Source organism: Drosophila mauritiana, chromosome X, assembly GCF_004382145.1.
Source record: "Drosophila mauritiana strain mau12 chromosome X, ASM438214v1, whole genome shotgun sequence".
Taxonomy (NCBI): Eukaryota; Metazoa; Arthropoda; class Insecta; order Diptera; family Drosophilidae; genus Drosophila; species Drosophila mauritiana.
This window is the reverse complement of record NC_046672.1, coordinates 19,279,487-19,297,028: the sequence shown is the minus strand read 5'-3', so window position 1 is coordinate 19,297,028 and position 17,542 is coordinate 19,279,487. Positions and strand designations below refer to the sequence as shown.

General features: G+C 44.8%; 1 protein-coding gene across 3 annotated transcripts in view; it reads right to left on the bottom strand.

Annotated features, from left to right (window-relative positions):
* Positions 1–3,729: 3,729 nt before the first annotated feature.
* Positions 3,730–17,542, bottom strand: part of LOC117147416 — a 105,430-nt gene continuing 91,617 nt past the window's right edge. For all 3 annotated transcript variants that reach the window (XM_033314294.1, XM_033314295.1, XM_033314296.1), the window contains exons 5-6: positions 7,337–9,337; positions 3,730–5,388 (exon numbers count right to left, since the gene is read on the bottom strand). In XM_033314294.1, coding sequence (XP_033170185.1) covers positions 4,163–5,388; positions 7,337–8,897 — 2,787 coding nt within the window. In that variant the 5' untranslated portion in view covers positions 8,898–9,337 and the 3' untranslated portion in view covers positions 3,730–4,162. The remainder of the gene's footprint in view (positions 5,389–7,336; positions 9,338–17,542) is intronic.

Below are 17,542 nucleotides of genomic sequence, written 5' to 3'. Positions count from 1 at the left end.
GTGCTCTAGTTCGCGCGGTGTCCCAGGAGTCCTCGTTCACTTGGCGGAGGATCCTTTCGCTTGTTCCGGAGACCTAGATTTTCCTTTCTTTCGGCGTGCTTTCGGGCGTGTGCAGCATGCTGTCCTCCACACACACACACACACACACTCGCACAGACACTGCACTATGGGGCATTTGGCCTGTTTTTTTTACAAAAATTAATAACTCCTAAACTATGGGAGATATTTGGATGAATTTTTTTTTATGTGTTACATATGCCCCCAGGAATATTTTGGAAAAGTGGGCGTGCCCCCAACTCCGCCCCAATTTTTTATTTTTATTTTTTTTTTTAATTTTATATTTTTAAAGTTAATTTTTTATTTCAATATTGTATACAAATTCATAATCGTCTTCGTCTTTACAATCAATAGAGTCTGAAGAATCGGTGTCAGGTTCAAATTCGCAAGCTAACATTTGAAATTCAAATTTTGAATGACTTCTGGTGGAAGAGATAGTCGCTTATGTTTTCGAACGCGCCTCTTTATATTTATTGATGATATTATGGGATATTATTTATATTTGCCTTGGCTGGGTTCAAAAAAAGAATTTTAAGTATGTCTGCAAGATCCAGCAGGCCGCGCTTCCGTGCAGCTAGCATTGCAGCATGACCCAAAAGACGTTCGTTGTGGTTCTGCGCCCATACGAGTTCATCTACTTGCTGTCTTCGGCCACTCAAATTTTAAAATAATATGACGTTTTCGGGCATCCAGCTAATTTTCTTTCAATTTTATTTTTCTCTTTTACCTCAGGACTAGGTGTTCTTCTAACCACTTTGAAAAAACTTTCGAAAATTTATATATTTTTCGATTGCATTTTCTCCAATTTCGCAAAATATTGACTGAAAACATTCGTTATTATTACTATTCGTTAATCGTTCATTAAAGTCTAGCTTGCTATCAGAAAAATGCCCACTAATAAAAGTGCAAAAAGAATTTTCCTTTTGACGAACACCCTTTTGCTTGCGCCACACTTCCAGCAGGGCAGCATTGGCAATCGAGATGTTGTTCCCTAAAAAATGAAATTTCTCAAAAAACCGCAAAAAACGCACATAGAGACTACCTGATATGAGTTAGGAATTGAACACACTACAACATGGATATAAACACATACTGAACAAATTTGAACAAATTTTTATAGCTCTATTCAAAGTTGAAATTTTTTTCTAACAGCTACATGTTGACACCACTTGCTAAATGTACAAATTGTTAGAAATAGACGCACACAATAAACAATATATTAATATATATACATAATACAAACCTGAATACTGATTATCTATTTCAAATTTTACTCTTTTACGATCTTGTTTTAAAATTTTAACACTTTGAAAGTTAAGCTAAATTTTGCGCGTTTTGCAGCCACCTGGTATATGCTCGCAACAGCCGACTTTAACAGCTGTTATTATAACAGTACACTGTTAAAATTACTTTTGCCTGCTAAAACATAATAGTCTAACGTATTTCCAATGTATTAATACTAAAATACTTCAATTTTGCATACTTGTGAAAAACACATTTTTGCAAAAAAAACAGGCCAAATGCCCCATAGTGCACTGGCTTGTTTAAAAGTTGATTTCAATTTAAGTTTTATGTTGCGTAATATTGAAAAGGGCGAAGGCACCCTGGCGGGAATTAACTTTTGAATTTTCTATCATGAATCGAAGTGCTTCGATTAGGCGGACAGCTGTCGACATTTGTACACTGCGGAAAATAGTTGTGTAGTTGCTGTGGCTAAAAAGAAAGTTGCATTCGGGTAAATAACAAACACCTGGTTGGTTGGATTCCTTTTATTCATAGTTTATTTTAATATTTTATATGTTAGGCAAATTATGCAAAATTATAAAAAAAAACGTATATATAAGAACCCTTCTATCAATTACAGTTAGATTACAATTTATAATTATAATTGTTTTGATTTTGAGCTAATTTGAACAAATTGTTCGCAACGTTACAATATTTTTTTGTTTTGTATTTGTATTTGTATTTGTTTCTGTTTTCTGTTTCTGGTTTTACAAAATGCCTGCATAGAGCTTTGAATTTCTGAGATATTTATTACAATCATGTTGCGTTTGTCCAAATTCGAAAGCAAACTCTACAAATAATTACTTGGTAAATACACACAAAAAAAACGAGCACGATAAAAAAGGTAAGGTAAAAGGTAACTTATGATGTACGTAATACTTTTGCTTAATTAAAACCAAGTATGGGTCGGATGTACACTCGTAGTTTCGTTGATTCGCCTAGTAAATCCGCATCCAGTAACGATTTTCTAGGGGCAAGTTTGGGGCGGTACTTTACACGTCTACATGTATACCTATTGAAAGCACTGGCTCTTAACTCCCGGATCTTCTTCAGGCCTCCCTATTCCATTTGGAGTGTCCTCCTCTGCTCCCTTGCCCGAAATAATTTAAGTTTGGCAGAGCCTGAGAGTGCATTTTTATTAAATAAAAACGCAACTGCATGGAGATCGCCAGTGCGCTGCTGCAGGAAACTAATTGTTTAGTGTAAAATTGATATAAATAATGATAAGAAAATGCGAAGTGATTTCGGAAATATCGTACAGCATGGCAAAGAATGGTGGGCGTGGTCTGGACTGGACTCAACTGGTTTGGGTAGCTAGTAGCTGGCATTCTGGGCTGGGCTGTCCAATGTTACCCATTGGACTCAACGATACTTTGCGGGTATATTCGTACTGCTGATTGCTGATGGCGAATGCTTGGCTTGGCTAATAAATGAGGGTAATTAGAGGGATTGTTTTTCTTATCTCGCGGACGTGCACACAGATAGGCCAACATACATATGCCTACAAATCTTCGATTCTGCTCAGCGGCAATGGGAGATTGGGTGTATATTTAGTCCTAGAATGTCATACGTGAGTCCATGTACATACAATTTATTTAATATATATCTATAACTAGTACAATCGTAATTATAGCTGCGCGCCCTCCTCTAGACTATATGTATACATAGAAGTTCAATTCATTGTTTTAATTGCGAATGCAAACTCTTTATCCTACCGCTAAACGCACTTAACAAACTTACCCGCTATAAATATACTTTCATGTAGTTTAATTCCCGAATCGCGTGGTGGCTTTCGTAAACTTAAAAAAAAAATTAAGGATGCAAGTGGTTGCTTACGCTAATATAAGTATATATCAATATATATATATGTATATATATATATGCATATGTACCTATGTAATATATATGTATGTAGCCTAATGCGATTAACTGTATGCCTTTACATGTACAATTTTAAAAAAATTTGGAAAAAAGTGAGTGTTCTATTCCTCCTCTTCATTGCGCTTAAACAAACTGTCGTTGATTTGAAAGTTCTTTATGTATACTTGTTCATAATAGGATACTTGTTGTTCTAGGGTTCATATAAGTTTAAAATTGTGTGTGTGTATGTTGGTGTCGGTGTATATATATATATATATATGTCTCTCTATATACGAATAATGCATTTTGTACCGAACTAGCTATAGTCTACACAAAAAAAGGTGGTTTTAAAATTGGGTTTTACGTATATCCGCCTATACGAATTTGGGATTTGATGCTCCTAAAAGCGACTTCAGCGCCCCATACGGATTTGTATCTCTGTCTATTTGTTTTCGAACCAACCATCATCCAACTCGCCGAAAATTACATATTTCCCGTCCCATTTTCCAGGCCAGAAGAACTGGTGTGTTGCATGTTCATCGATTTAATTACTAAAACCTACATCAGTCGTTTGGCACACAAGTCACGCAGTGGCGTGAACCACGGAACAGAATCCTTCCGCCGGCTATTTTTACAAGCCGCAACAGCGGATGTTGACGTTCATGTTGATGTTGATGTTGATGTTGTATTTTGTTGTCGACTGGGGGGCTGCATCCCATCCCATCCGCGCAATAATGTTATCAGCTCTCCAGCTCCAGCTCCAGCTCCAGCTCCAGCTTCAGCTTCAGCCCGCCATGGATTCCCCATTCCTCATCATCCAACTGGTTACGCATCTGCTGCTGCTCGCTGTCAGCAACGACATCACAATGCATCCCATTCCATTCCGTCGCATGCAGTGCATCGCTACATTGCATCACATCGCCAGCTGCCGGCGATGGCGGGAATCGCCGTGGGTGCCAAACTAGACCTCGGTGCCGTCCTCGCCCTCGTCGTCGAAGAGCTGGCTGGTGCTGCCCTGGCCGCTGCGCGTCGTCGTCACGGACATCTTCTTCTTGGGCTTCGGTGGTGGGCGTGGTGGGATCTTGGCGGCCTTCGGAGAGTCGCCGCTGCTGCTGGCGTGGCTTGGCGACACGGCGGCACCCGAGCCGGGTGAAAGGTAGGCGGCGTGGCCCAGTCCGGCCCCGCTAATGCTCGAGCCGGGCAGTATCGTGATCCCCTGTTGCCGAACTCCGTACAGGGGTTCCGTGTCCATGGAGCCCAGTCGCTGCTGCTGCTGCTGCTGTTGTTGCAACTGCTGTTGCTGCTGAATCAGCTCGTGTATGGGCTCGTAAATCTTGCTGGCATTGGTCGCCGAGGACACCGATGTCAGGCTGGGCGTGGCCGGAAGGGGTCGGTCACGCATCGAGTACTGCTGACCAGCGCCCCCCTGCGAGCCGGCGATCTTGGTCAGATTGAGGGTGGAGTTGCCGCCGGCAGTGGTGCGCAGTCCCAAGTTATCGTACACGGGCTCCGCCTGCAGTTCCGCGGTGGTGGCGGTGCCAGTTTCGCTCGGATTCGGCGATGTGGGGCTCTGGAACTCACTTAGCTGAATGGATCCGTGGCCAGCGGCGCCGGAAGTACTGGGCGCCCAGCTGGGGGCGCGCGGCTTGCGCGGAATGGTCATGTATCCCTGTTTCATGACCACGCCCGTGGCCGGCGAGTAGACGACGGGTGCGGGCAGGAAGGGCGATGTGGTGGCCAGCGGATGGTGCTGCTGCTGTTGTTGTTGCTGCTGGTGGTGGTGCTGCTGCTGCTGCAGCTGATGGTGGTGCTGGTGCTGGCGACTGCTGTTGGCGGTGGCGATGAGCGCCAGGTTGCGCGACTTGGGATGCTGCAGCGTCATAAAGCCGTTGTGCGGAGCCGTCATCGTCTTGGTGCCGTAGATGCCGTGCGGCGTCATGTGCGTGTACACCGGACTGGTCAGCGACGGCGGCGAACGGATGCCGTAGATCACCTGGTCGGGGATGTTCGACTGCGAGGACTGCATCGAGGGCGAGGTGGGCGGCACGCGGGCGGGAAAGGCCAGCAGGTCCGGTGGCAAGCTATTGGCATACGCATCATCCACGTAGGTGTGTCGAGATCGGGGCGTGGTCGTCGTATCCGACATGGCCACTGAGACGGCTTCTTCGTCGCGCGAGTGATTGGCCACTGGAATGGAGAAGAAGAAGATGGAGCATATTACTAACTGCCTGCATGGCTATTCCATCTATCGCATCTGCCTGTTAAGTTCTACTCTGCCGCATGGTTGGGCTATCAACCACTCCTCCCACTTCTCCATGGAATTCCTGTTGAATGCGGCGCATTTCACTATGCAATTACATTTCCATCGATATTTCGAATACATATTCCCCAGGAGCTGTGTTGCGTGGACAAAAAGGCGGGATTAATTCTGTTTGATTTTTCTACTACGCTTTACGTATTCGAGGGATTTTCAATAGTTATGTGCCGCGCCAAAGCCCTCTGTGGCTTAATCCGGCATCCGCGTCCGCGGGAAATAGATTTGACAGCCATTTCTTTTGAAAAATAATGATTCTTGGGTAATCCCTCGCCCTGGAAGCGCACTTGGCACATGTCACTGCTCGTTTGCACAATCGGACGAGGAACACTGGCCATAATTGACACACGAGTTCTGTTCATCCCAGTCCTGCCCCTGTCCATGCCCATGTCCGTGTCCAGTCCTGTTCAGTCCATCAATTGCGTCTTCAATTGTCTTTCCCACTGTCCACATTTCAACAATGAAACCAATTGCCTGGTTTCTTGCTTTTTTCTTTAGTTTCTTTTAATATTCTATTGAATTTCTATTGAATTATATAAATGTGATAGATTACAATGCAGACCATACTACTTTATGTACTAAATGTATCCTAACATCGCCAGATTATTAATTTAATATACACAAAGCTGCTAAAATGAAACTATAGTCCTTCGGCCAAGTATTTCTACCTACTTAGCTCATCATATAGACATCAGATCAGTCTCAAGACATCACATCTATATGATGACTGATGCCCATCGAATGTGGCGAGATTAGCTAATAGATTCATCACGAATCCACGTGATTTACGAGCCCAATTTAGTTTGACAGCCTCGCTTAATATGGCCATGGATGTGGGATGTAGGTGCTGCCGGGTGTGTTTGCCAAACATTGTTGGTTCTGTGGCGTTCCTCTGCTCGCCCTAATAGTTGATGAGCAAATTGGAAAATTTCAACAAACAAGCGATGGCCTGGCTGCCTGGCCCCAGGAGAACGTGGCCAGGATAACCATTGGGGATCGCAGGGCGAATGAAATTTCGATGTTGCCTTTTGCGCGAAAATACAAGTGTGTTTGCATTGCCAGCAGCAATTGGCATGGTGGTCATTCCGTCGACAAACGTCCTGGAGTGCCATCCAGATGGAAACTCTGGCCAAATAGAGATGGACAGACAGTCCGTGTTGACAGGAGAGTTTCGCATCATTTGCTGCCCAACCGCCATGATGATGACGTGAAATAAGCCATCTAGCTCGTTATTAAATCGCGGAATTACTAATAAATTGCCTATGAAATGTACGTTGCTATTGTCAACTAATCCCTTCAAGGAGAATCGCCCCTTTTTTTATTGTTAAACTTTGTCATGTTATTTATTAACATTACACGGCAATTTGCCTGTTTTTCTGCTCAGCGAAACAATGGCAATTTATGATTTTTATGGCAAAAGCCAGGACATAATCACAACTGCTGATTGAAACAACTGGCGAGGAGCGAATGCATTAGGTGCGGAAAAAGGGGATGCAAATGGAGCCACACACTTTGAATTTAGTGGCTGGCCACTAAATACGCTGTTTTTACAAATAATAAACATTAATGACGACATAAAACATGCCATCATGTGCAGTCTGTGTGGTTAACATTTCGTCTGGCAATAAAAACTTAAATCCCTCACATTTTCGCGCTTAAATATAGTAGATGTGCAAATGCATTGCAATATTAAAATAGCTCTGATTGGCAGAGTTAGTTTAGGTAGCCTTAATTAAAATATAGCCTCTCATTCTGTTTAATTGGAATACTGTGTATGTGAGAAAATATATATATATATATATATATATGATATTTACTCACCATAGACGGGCTCGTCGAGCAGCGTCTTCTTGATCTCGAGCACGTCGTCGCCACCATCCACGCTCTCGATGTCCGTGCGCCGCGGCGGCTTCTCGACGGGATTGACCTCGTTGAGCAGGCTCTTCTGCATCTCCATGATGACGGAGCCCTCGAGCATGGAGCCGTTGTGCGTCTTGTCCATCTTGGAGGAGATCAGCCCGTCGCCGCTCATCATGGTGGTGTCCTTCTGGTAGGTCTTGATGCGACGGCAGTACCAGAAGAGCGTCAGCACCGCCACGAGCAGCAGGAGCAGCAGCGTGGTGATGATCAGGCAGATGATGAGAAACATGTTCGTTTGCGGATCAATGGTTGGCGCCCCAATGGCGCCCATGCCCATGCCGTCGGAGGCGGACACCGCGCCGGCATAGTCGCCGCTCACGAGCAGCTGGAACTCGGCCTCCGCCCGTCCGCCCCGGTTGTCCGCCACACAGGTGTAGGCACCCTTGTCGGAGGCCCGCACGCCCACGATGCGCAGCTCCGAGGTGAGCACCTGGGAGGGCTGCTCCGGCAGCTGCTCCACGGAGGTGAGGACGCGCACACGCGGATCGTACTGCTGCAAGGGCCGCTTGTTGTACACCCAGGTGACATTGGGACGCGGACTGCCGACGATGCGGCAGGGCAGCGAGATGTTGTCGTGATTGGCCTCGATGAAGGAGCGCACGGAGCCCAGGATGCGCGGCCGGCAGGCGAAGTTCTCCGAGGGCACCTCGCTCCACAGCTTGCCGCGCAGCTGGGGCGGCTCCTGGCAATCGGTGGGCGGTGTGTAGAGCCGCTTGCTGATCGCAAAGTCGCGGAAGTCCTGCAGCTCGCAGCTGCAGTTCCAGGCGTTCCCCTGCAGCGAGAGGTGCATCAGCTTCTGCAGATCCTTGAATGTCTCCTTGTGCAGATGTGAGAGGCGGTTCTGCTCCAGCGAAATGGCGCTCAGCGCCATCGTGCCGGCGAAGACGTGCAGCTGCACCTGGCGCAATCGGTTGTTCCGGAACTCGATGCGCGACAGGAAGCTCAGGTTGACGAACAGGTGGTTGGGCAGCACCTCGATCTCGTTGTTGTTGATGATCACGTTGCGCAGCTTCTCCAGGCCGGCGAACGTGCCCGGATGCAGTTCCCGTATCCGATTGCCGGACAGGTCCAGCTCGATGAGGATGTGCAGGCCCTTGAAGGCCTCGCGATGCACCTCCTGGATGGTGCAGTTGCGCAGAAAGATCTTGTGCACATTGGGCAGCCCGGCCAGTAGGAACTCCTCGCGCCGCAGCTCCGGTATTTGATTGTGGGCAAAGTCCAGCACCTGCATCTCGTTGCTCATGTCCTGCGGGATCTTGGTGAGCGCCTTGTTCTTGCAGTCGGCGCTCTTCTTGCCCGAATTCCACTGGCAGTGGCACGTACCGCAGCTCTGCATCCAATCGGTGGTGCCTGCGGTGGGCGGCGGCAGGGCCATTAGGACCACTAGCACCCCCAGCAGCAGGAGGATCCCCAGTCGTCCGCTCCGTTCCGTTCTGTTGCCCATCATCGCTGGCTGTGGCATCGCTAAGTCGGCGTCTGGGGATGATGGGGATGATTTGTCGTTCGTTCTGGCGCGGCTGTATCGGGATTTATCGCTAATCCGCGACGACGAGCCGCCGAACACGTGCCCAAACAGGCAGCTTCGCAGCTACGAGCTGCGAACGAACTCCGAACTCCAAGCGCTGACCCCGGAATGCGGATCCCGGGTCGGTTGGTTTGGTTTACTCGCCTCGCCGCGTGCGCTACGTGCTCCAAACTCCTGCCCTTGGCTGCACGGGATTAATCCTTTTGACGCACTGTTAATTTGATTTCTGCACCCTTCTCCCTTCTCCGGCTCGCTGTGCCACTCCTCGATCCGTGCGAATGACAAGGCCGTGATTAATTAATGTCCCGGCGGACAGTGGTGGGCTCTAAGCTCCCGAATAGCCGTGCTTCTCCTGCTCTGGCGACTGCTCTTTCCACCTGAAAGAAATGCGAAAAAATGCACAGAGTTTGTCAATTAATAAAGTGTTTCGAAAAGTGTGTGGGCTTAACTCGGGCTCTCTGCCTGTCCAAAGGGACGAGGACGAGGACGAGGACAAGGATACGGATACGGATGCGGATGCGGTTGGGGTTGGGGATAACCGGACCCAGGGGTTGCTAACGAGGCAAAAGGTGAGACATTAGCGGCAAGGCCAGAAGGATTTACCTTATTGGCAAAAGTTTGTTGTGTGTCATCAATGGGATTGGGTAATTAGCGCGGCATTCGCAGCTCCCGCATAGCGCAACATATGTATATATACAGTATCTATATATATATATATATGATATGGTGTGGTCCCGATATAAGAGGATTATGTTTGCCATGGCTCGCAGGAGCAGCAAGTTTTATTACAAATTGATCGCATGGCTCCCATTTGCATACATGTATGCAAACTCCGCTCAAAGAAACATTAATTAAAGATACAATATCTGAGATACATTTAATTCAGCTGTTCAAATTCAGATTAAGCGTACTTATTCCACTTAAGATTCCTCAAATAAAATATGTTTAAGGAACTATTTTATATTCATTCAAGCGAAGAACACTTATGTATTGAGCATATTCAATAAAATATTCAAAAATATAAATTATGGCATTACTATTGATTATAAATAATAACGTTTCCTTATTAAGTATTTATTAATTCTCCAAACACTTTTAATCGTATAAATTTAATACACAGTAATTGTTTAAATACCACAATTGATTGTATTTAGCTGGCATGACTCGTTTTTTATATTGAGATTTTATTAAATATATAAAATCTGATTATATTGGCATAGTGCGCTGCCCATTTAGATAATAATCCACCTTATCACGCACTTTTTGTCACTTTCGGGGAATTTCTGCGCGTAAATGTGAGTGAATAAATCAAATGGAAAAATGCTCGCCATAATTAAAAGGGTTTCCGTTGGGGGACGGGGGCGGAAGAAAGTGGGACTCGGAGCAGGAGGAATCTTCACAAAAGATTGACAGCGGGACGACAAAGGCAGAAACAAGGATTCGGATTCGTCCTTGTCCCCGTGCCCGTCCCCTTAATCTGCTGCTTAGTCCTTTTTCTTTTTGGCCAGCTCTTCAGGTGGCAGAAGAGCAGAGAAGAGCAGGGAACAGCAGGGAAAAGCGGGGAAAAGCGGGGAAAAGCTGCGAAGAGCGGAGAACAGCAGCGGCTTGATTAATGAAAATGTTGTTAAACTGTGACAGTTTGCGGCTTCTAACTGACTTGCGGCATCGCTGCCAAGCTGGCCCGCCTCCCATTTTTCGCCATCATATTGGGTTGAAGATTGGGGTTTGGGAAATGGAAAATGGGTGGTGGGTAGTGGGTAGTGGGTAGTGGGTAGTGGGCGGCTTTCCTCTTAAGCAAGTGCAAACAAGACACAAAAAATGGTGAGCTTGTGCGGCTGAAGAGGAACGCCTCTTTAGCATTGAGCCGGGTATTCCGCTTTAATTAAGCGCTATCCGTGACGTCAACACTTCCGAAGGCCCCAAAAAAGCGCCACGTGCTCCTTGGCTACCCAGTCGATCCATTTTCCGGCCACGGCGGCTACGAGACAAATATTGGTTCAACGTGGCTGCAGCGCTAAGAAAAACTTTATTTAATACCAAAAGCCTCACCGCAGGCAACGGAATATATTTAATATTTAAGAACTTGTAGTTATTACGTGGAAAGAATCTGACGCACAACATTCGTCACAACTCAAAGTTGAGCAAATACTTTTGGGCACTGAAAGCCGATTGAAGATTACTGCTACTATTGATTTTATGGTGAGTAATTTAATTGAAGCATTTTCATTTCTATTTCCATCTACCGAATATCCTGAACAACTCGAATATCCTCGAATATCGAATATTCCACTACTTGCTGCGATGCCTTTATTGCCGCCCCATAATTACAAATATTGGAAAATAAATAGAAGGAAATCCATATATTTGATGTGAGTTTGATACATTTTTAGATTGGCCAGATGAAGGGGGAGGGGGAGGGGGAGGGGGGTTTGGGCCTTCAAGTTCAAGCCGTCAGGAAAATCAAGGGGCGGAGATAAGTGGGGCTCTCCATTCGTGGATTCGTACATTCGTGTATTCGTGTATTCAGTTCAGTTGGGTGAATATACTTTGAGTATGCCCGTGTGTGCTGTTTGCTTTCCTTTTGTTTGTGCACAATTTTTGTAATTTTTTTTTCCACTTTTCCTTTTTTTTTTTTTTTTTGCCTGTGTCAGCGGTTTTTTGCTTGTATAGAAAAAACCTCAAAACAAATTAAATATGCAAATAAAAGAAAAGCGGTGCAATTTTTCGCTTTGTTAAATATTTTCTCAATGGGTTTTCGTTCGTTGTTTTGCCACTGCGTTCTGAATGTTCTGGGTGTTCTGGCTGTTCTGGGTGTTCTGGGTACTGGATGATTGGCATGGGTTTGGGCTTTAGAAAGCTCCTTCAGTCGGCGAGGTTGGAATTTCGTGCGGTGAGTTGTCGGCGAAAAACCGCCAAACTTGGATTAATACCTCAAACTTTTGGAATTGAAATCGCAGCCATTTACAACGAACGACCCACAAAACTTTTGAGTTACGCTCTGTGTAATATGTGCGGCAAATTCGTGGGGCTGGAAAGCCAGCCAGCCAGCCAGTAAATCCTTGCCTTTGTCCCCGTCGGCCAATTAACATATTTACTCGGTTATGCGCGTTGTTCATCGAGATTAGATGAAACTAAACAGTCTGGCATGGCCTATAAATACACCCTGTATTAGCATAAAGCTGAGTTTGCTAGAATAGCGACGAACAGCGGTTCACATAGTGACGAAGCGCACCGCCATACATTACTTTGCTCTTCAACTTCACATTGATAAGCTTTCAGCAGTCCATTAAGCCTAAAAATGGAACGCATTGGCATGCCAAATGTAATCTACTTGCTTAAAATATATACCATTTGGCTGACAAACAAACCAGTTGGCAGCCAAATGAAATCAGAGCTTCTAAATCTAACTCAATCCGCCGGCAACGTGCTTCAAATGCAAAAATATGATTTCAATTTCATCTTTTCATCACATTTATAAATAGGGGGCAATACAAATTGATTGCTTTATAAATAACTTAAGTCTGCGCTGCAAACGGGCATAGAATTTCGAACGTTGTCATTTTATTGGCAATTGCGGTTGTAATTGCTATATGCCGGGCAAGCCCCAATATTCAAATGATGCGAACTGAAGTGAACCCGAACTGCTGAATGTTCCGCCATGGAAGTCCAGCGGACGGACACAAATCTACGGACAGCAAATCCACGGACGGACGGACGAACGGACGGGCGGCGTTCCATTGTCTATTGTCAGATTAAATCGATTTAAACAAATTTAATTGATTTGGTTTCGGTTTTCGTTCATTTTATGGCTCCCAATTCACTTTTCCCTGGCTCTGCTCCACTTTTTTCTCTTTTTTTTTTATTTTATTTTTTTTTTTTTGTATTCAGCTCGCTTTGTTTTCCCGTTTTCACGTTTTCCGCTGTTTTCAGTGCTTTTCTTCTCCCTTTGTCGTATGCCAATTGGCAATGGCATTTTAAGTGTGTCTATGCAACAAAAGTTGCTGAACCGTTGAAAGCGGACAAGAATTCAATTTTTTGTTGTTCTGTCGTCACAACAATTTGTTGCTAAATGAAGCGCATTTATTTTTCTTTTATGATTTGCCCTATTTTTCCGATCCATTCGCGTTAAAGTAACAGTAGCAATAGCAATAGCAATGTCTATTTCGAGGGTTTTCACCACCCAGACCCAAAGCCTCGCTCCTTTGCGTATTTTTACATCAAGGTTATTATAATTCTGGTCTGAATGTTGGCAACTGAGTAGGAGCCAGTGTTTTGCTTCATATATATATAGACTGGCTTTTTCCACAAAAAAGGACGAAACACAAATTCACCTTTGTCTAGGAATTGTAATATTTAAGTGGCATTACTATCAGAATATTACGTTATTTTTATTAAATATTTTTATTTATAGCATAGTAATTGGCTGAATTTCAAAATTTATTAAATACTGCTAGTTTGGGTAACTTTAAAAACGTATTTAATTGCTAATAAACTTTTCTTAACTTCTCCTAACTTAACTTAATTACGTTAAGAAACTTGTTTTATTGCATTAAGTAGTCAATGCTTAAGGTAACTAAACAGATATTAACCAATGCTTAGCTCGGAATCAATCGATGTTAGGGCATTCAAACTTCGGCTATGCGGCGCCAGCATGACGCTCTTGTTTGTAATTGCTCTTTGAATGCGATTGTTAATCTAGCTGCTATTCAAAGAGCCAGCCATAAAAGCATGTGCTCGGTGCTTTGGCGCTAAAAGGGGACAAAGGAAAACATTTTTATACACATATTAGCTTTTCGTCGCTTTTCGCCACTGATGGCGACGAACGATGCAAGAACACTTCCATTACACACACATGTGTTTTTGTTTCGCAAAAGTTCTATTGGTGTTTGCTCTTTCGCCAGCAAACTTCTGCGCACTCCTGCCAAATATGTACAAATGTACGTACGTATGTACGTATTTACGTATGTACGTATGTACGTATGTACGTATGTACGTATGTGTGTATGCTTATTCGTCCTTCTGAACGGCGAATTTTTGTGGTCTCAGTGGGCTTGGAAATTAGTAGTTTACAAATGAAACTCCATTTAATGAAACGTACATACATATGTATGTACATTGCATCTTAAGAAAGTGCTTCGAAGAACAATACCAATGACATATGATGTAAGCTCTGAGTTCGCATTCAACAAACACAACTACTTACATATGTATATGTACGTACATATCTGTGTACTGATGAATTTTTCAATATTTTTCCAATTTCCAACGAAATTCGATATGCATATGTACATATGTATGTATGTATTTTCCGTCTGTTTTGCCCAAAAATCAGCGCTATTTGCCCACAGTGCACTTTAAGCCTATTTGCAAATTACTCTGTGTCGAATTGGCGCCCAAGTGTTGCTCGGTTAGCCGCGCTTCAATGGTCATTGCAATCATTTAGCTGAATGGAAGTGGAAATGGAAGTGGGAGTGGCAGTGGGAGTGGGAGTGCAAATGGTGGGCACGACCGAAATTGCTATCTTCTCCCGTCGGTGGTCTGCCATTTCTTTTAGTTGGATGCTTTATTAAAAAGCGTGCATGCCAAACGAAGAATGGAAAGTGGCGGTCAATGGAAGGCGGCAGTAGATATTTGTAAGATGCGAGTTGGTTTTCCATGAAAGGGATAGATTTCATGGAATTCATGGAATTCCACAAACTTTCTGTTTATTATTTCTTGATTTAAGGGGTTTTATTTCAGGAGCTAACCAAGCGCGCAAAAACCAATAAGAACAAACGAGAAGCGACTGTCAGATACCCTATAGTACGAGGGAGATGGCCAGAGCAAAGCGATTGTTTCACACGTTGCATGTTGCTTTTATTACTCGTCATCGTACCTCTTAAAATCTCCATCTATAAATAAATACCCCTTAAAATAATAGTTTGATTCGTAGAGTTTTTGGATTTTTTGTTGAGTGTAGAAATATTTGCTGCCAAGATGAAATCTCATTCGATTTGTAATTTGTGGACTCTAAACTGGGCGGGGTGTTTGAAATGTTTTTGGTTTACCAGTTGGTTGGCAGGAAAAACAATAAAATGCCGGATCAGAAACGCATTGAACAAATCAAGGATACCCCCTCTTATTATACTTTTAATCTGACTTCGAACCCCACATTTTCCATACTTTGGCTGCCAGAACACAACTTGCAAGTTACGTAACAGAGGTCATGATGAAATGAGCCCGCTTCATATGCACTTAATGGCTTCGTGGATGGCTCCTTAACGGCGCCATAAACGTGTGGCCACAATTAAGGCATACAATGTCGGCAAATTCGTGGGCATAATGTATATATTTCTTTATTTTTTTGTTTCGTGCTACATATGCACAGGTGCGTTGGCCAATCTGCGTGGATTTAAATCGCTGACAGGTGTTTGGCGGCCAGGTGCATTTCCATATCGAAAATTGGCAAGCTGCACGCGACGGCTCAATAAGTCGCGGTGAGTCGCGCCTGTCAACGTGTCGCCTGCCAATCAAGTGCCGTGTGTAGTAGCGGGCATGCTGAGCTGTGGCATCCTTGGTGCATCCTGCTGCATCCTGGTGCGTTCTGGGTGCGCCGCCAAGCGAGCTCATCGTGGCACAATCAATGCCACATTACATTGGGCATGTTGCAACATCATCATCGCCATCATCATCACCATCATCATCATCATCATCAGCATCATCATCATCATCATCATCTCTCGCTTGTTGCCACGGACACAGCGACATTTTAAGGTTTAATTTGCTTAGCAAGTAGTGGGCGGTCCGGCTCGAGCTCGAGTTCCAGTTCGGGTCCGGGTTCAAGTCCAGCTGACATTTGCCGGCGGCTGAATACCAGAGCAATAGTTGCTGGCGAGGACGGTGGATGGACTCAACTGTCATCTGGCTGCTCGCCTAATCAAATATTCAATTTCTTGCTCCTGCCCGCCGCAACTTCATGGCTCCTTTGGCTTGGCCTCCAGCTCGCCCTGCTGCAGTTTGTTTTTCAATTTCAGTCGAAGCTGCGACGACTTTCGCCTTGCGTCCGCCACCTGCCACGTGGCCACGCCCCCTTTCAATTTGCTCCACATCGGGCGCAGCCAAGTGGGAAGTTGCAAAGTTGGAGAGTGAGCCGGTGGGCAAGTGGGGAATCCCCTCCATCAGCGCTTCAGCATGCATAGTGCCAGTGGGGCAGTGAGCAGGCAACAGGCGACAAAACTTTCGCTATCGAGAACGCGGCAGAGCAGTGGTGAAAAAATCACAAAGAAAAAAAAAAAAAAAAAAAATTGAACTTTCTTGATTAAAGTCTCTCCGCTACGCCACTCAGTTGGCGAAGACGGGCGTGAAGGCAAATGTTTGAGGTGGCGAAACTTTCTGCACAGCCTTCGGTTGCGAAAGTTAAACTTTAGCTCTTGCTTTAGTCTAGACAAGATTGCCCTATGGATTTTCTTCATCTCTTAACACCACACTTGCAAAAACAAAAGCCATAATTTGGCGAAGTGCATCGTAAAAAATGTGTGTCTTTCGAGAAGAAATCAATTTTTGCATGTTGCAAACTCTTGGTTTCGGTTTTAGTCTTTTAAAGTTTAGGAACGAACATATGCGATGGTTTTTATTTCATAATAGCTATGGATTTTATTCGAGTGTACTCCATGATTGAAAGTCAGACGTGGAAAGGCTGGAAAAGTGTTGGACTTGATTGCTGCGATTATGGTAATTTAGGCCCAAAGCTAGCAAGAAAGTAGTGAATATTTCAATTAATTTAATTCACCAAGAAATTGACGAAATTTATTTCGACGCATTGGGGTCCTTGGCACTCGTAAAGTACTTTGCGCATTATTTAAGCTTTTTATTTTTCCTTTTAAATAATATCAGCATAATTTACCATCTGAGCTCTATATTCTGCCCCGCAGATCGTCGCCTGAATAATTGATGCTTGGGGAGTCCTGTTCGTCCTGCCATCCTGGCCATCCTGGCCACCCTGGCATCCATCCTCCCATCCTGCTGTCATGCCACGCAAATGGCCCTGACGTTATGAATTTCTATGCTTAAATCGTTAACGTGCGGGGCGTTGAGCTCAATATTGTGCCACTCATTTACGATGCACTTACTCACTCAACCGCCGGACGGGACACACACACACACGCACACACTGAAGCGGGGGGATATTACACGCAACTGCGTTGCCATTTTGCGTTGAGCCCCGCCAATCGCCATTTGCTACTCGCCATTCGCCATTCGCCATTATTCGCCATTCACCGTGCGCCATTTTTGTAATACAATTTAATTTGTTTTGGGTCCGAGACACGGCGTACACCGGGTATCGCGGGCTAGCGCTTACGTCATGTGCCCTGACCACACACACACACGCACAGAGCGACCTCCGACCTCTGAACTCCACTCGCAGCCCGGACAGCTCGACGAGCTTACCAAGCAACACGCATTATGCCATGTGCTCAGTGTGCATAATAATAAAACACGTACATGCACACACATGTGTGTGTGTGTGTGTGTGTGTGTGTGGAAGACCCAGCGAACTTTGCATCAATCATATCGTATTGGATATGGACAGTCGCTGTAATTTC